The sequence below is a fragment of the Eimeria mitis genome, genomic scaffold (genome assembly GCF_000499745.2).
Source record: "Eimeria mitis Houghton genomic scaffold, Emh_scaff727, whole genome shotgun sequence".
NCBI classification, from domain to species: domain Eukaryota; phylum Apicomplexa; class Conoidasida; order Eucoccidiorida; family Eimeriidae; genus Eimeria; species Eimeria mitis.
Window position 1 is genome coordinate 857 of NW_013575309.1, and position 4,241 is coordinate 5,097.

Sequence of the window (4,241 nt, forward strand, 5' to 3'; positions counted from 1 at the left end):
AAAAAACTTTGTAGCTTTCTTTCTTCCTTTCTACGCCCAGCGTGACGTGATCTCTTGCTTTTCTTAGCTGAGGAGCATTGAGTGCTGCAAGAGAACAAAAGAACTGAACTTAACTGAATTTCATAGTTCTTGAAAAGACACTGAAATCTCTCCTCATGCATACACGCATCCTCTGCATTGTTTCACGAGGATCAGAGTATGGTGGCGGGTATATGAGGCGGCGAGAAAAGTTATGAACTGCAGCATAGTATAGATTGCTTGCAACGAGGGTCCTCGGCTGTATTCAGTGAGAGACGCGAGCTGCAATGGAGCTGAAGCTCAGGTTAAATGTTTATAAAACCTAGTGATATTCTATACAGTACAAATTCAGTCTGACACCTGCATATCACCGGCCTGAGAATGCAGAGAGAAAGCTGTATAACGCTTTCTCCCCCCCCCGTACATGACGTGCTACAGGGTATCCCCACGAGCATACATAACCAAGCTGCCTTCGCTGCATGCAATGATACTGAATACAACTGTTCAATACTCAGTATTCAGAGTGCACTCAACTAGAAAAACACGAACTAGATATGCAAATCATTCTACATTGCCGCAGGTCCCGCACGGTAACCCAAGCCGCGAGCATGAAGCGCAATGAATGCTCCACTCTGCATGCACTATCGNCAGGTCCCGCACGGTAACCCAAGCCGCGAGCATGAAGCGCAATGAATGCTCCACTCTGCATGCACTATCGTTGTATATAATTGTTGAAAGCTTACTTGGCCTTCAATATTCAACCTGAATATAAGTAAAAAATATGAAATTCAACTTTTGCCAGCCACCGCTCACGGACGAGCACTCGCATTGAGTGCAGATCGACGGGCACCCACGACGAACAAAATAGAGAACAGATAAATAAATTAATTTATCATTGTCTATAAAGTTGTATATGGAATTTATTTACCGTGAATACTATAAATTTCTTTCTCTTTTTGCATGCGTATACCCAGCCGGCAGGATCAGCACACTGCAGCAGTCGGCGCATTGCGTTCGTTCCTGCGGTTAGTTGCAGCTCCTGTTGGGTGGCCTCGTGAGCTCCTTTTTATTTATGCTTTTTTATGGATTGATATGTTTAAATTTCACGTTTTCTTTTTGCATTAAAACATTAAATGACACCTGAATAAGGGGCTCGAAATGAGTGCAGTTGGTCGTTTCCATGGTCAGCAACCCCTCACTGATCCTCTGCCGGGATCTGCATCTATTCTTCTTCTCGTGCGATTGAATGCATTTTGATTTGTCTTCGCTTTCTTTTTTTTAGTTTTCTTATAACAGCTACGAGCAGCGCTTCGTGGCTCTGCTGTCCCCAAACAGGCCAAAGGACGCAGTGTTGGGGGCTCCTCGTCTGGCATTCCGTGCTGATCTTCCTTTGCGTTGCCTATGAGGGCNGCCGTCTCGATCCTCAGCTGTTGCTCGGCGCGCTTTGTCCCGGCTTGCTGTTGCACTAACCTGCAGCAGTATCTTGCATTCATCTTTTTTGCTTTTCGTTGACGAACAGCCTGAGGTTTTAAATTATATAAGGCATTGAATATAGACTCAGTTTAAATACGAAATCCTCAAAAAATATAAATTTATTGCAATGGGCAGCCTCGATATGACGGATCACAGCCTCAACAGTACCAACGATGGGGAGGCGCTGCCTGTTGTACCTCAGGCCCCTACCGTTGGCTTTTCCCCTTATGAGGGCAGTGCAGTAAGGATTAGACTCAACAGAGAGCCGCTGCTGCATGCAGTTCTCTCACTGACTGCAGCAGCACTCGTCGCATTCCTCCTGCTGCGCTGCTACAATTTGATCCGCCGTAGGGCCGTCACCTGCTGCCAAGACGATGAGCCAGGGGGGGGCCCCTCGGGGGCCCCCAGGAGGCTGGCCGGGGGGGGCGGGCAGGGCTTTGTACCCCCAGTGGATATGTGCAGCAGCTCGGATGAAGAGGATGAGTGGTATGATCCCGTTTCCTCTGCGGAGTCTTCAGATGCAGAAGGGGAAGAAGAAGAGGTAGGAGAGAGAAGAGGAGAAGAAGGAGGAGGAGGAGGAGAAGGAGAAAAGTCAGAGAGCAATGACGACGGGTCTTCTCTTCCGTCTACCTCTACCACCTCTTCACACCCAACCAGTGCAGGTACTAGCCAACCTGCTGATGAGACAGAAGCAACTGGAGGCGACGGTGGATCGGGGGGAGCNCCAGTGCAGGTACTAGCCAACCTGCTGATGAGACAGAAGCAACTGGAGGCGACGGTGGATCGGGGGGAGCGGAGCAGCAGCAGACTGGACCCCAGCCCGGTCTCTATCCTGTGCCAGTTCCTCCTTCGAGCCCCCCCAGATCCATAGGGGTTATTAGTTTAACTAGTCCCCCCCCACCTGAACGGCCGCCGGGGGCCTCCTCCACCGTAGCTCCGGGGCCTCAGGGCCCTGCGGGGGGCCCCTCAGGGGCTGCTGCCTCTTCTGCTGCTGGGGCTGAAGCTCCTTCTGCTGCCGCTGCTGGTGCTCCTGGTGACCCTGGCGACAGAACACGCCGCGTGCCGTATGCCTATACACTGCAGCGGCCCGGAGGTAATGTAGGGCGTTCAGCATCGGGGGTAGACGGAGGGACCATGGGGGTCCTGAGGGAGTGGTACAGAGCGCATCAGCGTTCAGCTCCCACTTCTGCTCGTTCTGTTACTGGTGTTTCTTCACGCCAAGCATCTCTCCAGGTGAGGAATCCAGGGAGAGGAGGCTTCGGCTGGCCGGGAGCTGGCTATACAGTACAGCACCCTGCGGGGTCCGGAGGCAGCCAGCAAGGGGGCGGAAGGGGGGATCAAGGAGTACCGGGGCAGCAGAGGCCCCTCGATGCTCTCCACAGCCCCTACCAGGCCTCAGTGCCAGGCAACACAGGCGGGAGAGGAGGAGGGGCCCCCGGTCGGCCTGTAGGGTACTACGCACCGCAGCCATCTTCGAGTGCTGCCACTCAGGCAGGGATCCAACGCACAGAAGGTGGAGGGGATGCAGCAGCAGCAGTAGGAGCAGCAGGAAGAGCAGCAGCAGCAGCAGCATCAGGAGCATCAGGGCCCATGCCTCATCATCCTGTCAGTGGTATCGCGCGGCCGTTTTACCCGCCGTTCCCCTCGAGCCGAGGGCAAAAGGCGAGCAGCTTGCCGAGGTCACTAGTGTTGCAAGGGCCCGTTGCTGTTGCTGGTGCTGCTGCTGGCGCTGCTGCTGGTGCTTCTGCTTCGCGTCCTGGGGCGGATGCCGCTCCCAGTCGTGGTGCTGCTGCCTCTGGGCCTGGCGCTGGTACTCGGTATCGTGGTGCTGCTGCGGGCGACGGTGCTGCTGCTCCTAGGGGTGACGCTGGTGCTGCTGCTCGTGGCCGTGGTGCTGCTGGCGCAGCTGGCTCTGAACCTAGTCCAAGTGCTTCTGTAGCGGCTCCTGCTGCTTCTGGCCGTGGTGCTGCTGCTGCTGGTCCCAGTGGTGCTGCTGCCGCTGCGGGTGGCGCTGGTGCTGCTGCTCCTCCTCCTCCTCCTCCTCGTGTCTCTTCTGCTGTTTCTTATGCAGGTGGTTTTAGTGTTCCTTCTTCCTATGGCCGCGGATCGGCTGCTGTTAGCTCGCGTTTCATGGATGCTGGGGGTGCTGGCTCGGGTCCTTCAGCTGCTTCTGTTTCTCGTTCAGCTAGTACTGGTGTTGGTGCTCGTTCTGCTGCTGCTGCAGCTTCAGCTGCAGCTGGTACTGGTTCCCCTCATCGAACTGCTTCTGCAGCTGCAGCTGCTGCACCTGGTGGAGCTCCTCCTCGTCCTCCTCCTCCTGGTGCTTCTGTTTCTCGCAGTGGCAGCGGCGCTGGTGTCAGTGTTCGTGCGCCGCCCCGGCATATGATGACCTGGTTTATTGGGGGAGCAGGCGGGCAGCCTCGCGCCCTGGGGGATCCATCCTTACCCACACCCCAAAGAACACCAGGGATACCTCCTCCTGCTGCCGCTGCTGCTGCTGCTGCTCGTGCTGCTGCTCCTGCTAAGGGTCCGCCTATGGGTGCTGCTGCTGCGTCAAGAACGGACGCACCACCAGAGCGCCCCAGCGGCATTCCGAGGGCTATACCTGCAGCAGCGCAGCCTCCTGCTGCAGCTGCTTCCGGCTTCAGCAGAGGCGGCAGCGGCAGAAGCAGCGGCAGAAGCCGCAATGTACCCGTTGCTCGTGGGCCTGTTCTTACAGTGCAAACGGCGAAAGCTGCAGGCGGAGGAGC

General features: G+C 55.7%; 1 protein-coding gene across 1 annotated transcript in view; it reads left to right on the forward strand.

Moving 5' to 3' along the window:
* Positions 1–1,618: 1,618 nt before the first annotated feature.
* The window catches only part of EMH_0020850 (uncharacterized protein), a gene marked incomplete at both ends in the record, with an annotated part of 4,090 nt that continues 1,467 nt past the window's right edge, over positions 1,619–4,241 (forward strand). The window contains 2 exons of the mRNA XM_013501650.1: positions 1,619–2,153; positions 2,252–4,239. Coding sequence (XP_013357104.1) covers positions 1,619–2,153; positions 2,252–4,239 — 2,523 coding nt within the window. The remainder of the gene's footprint in view (positions 2,154–2,251; positions 4,240–4,241) is intronic.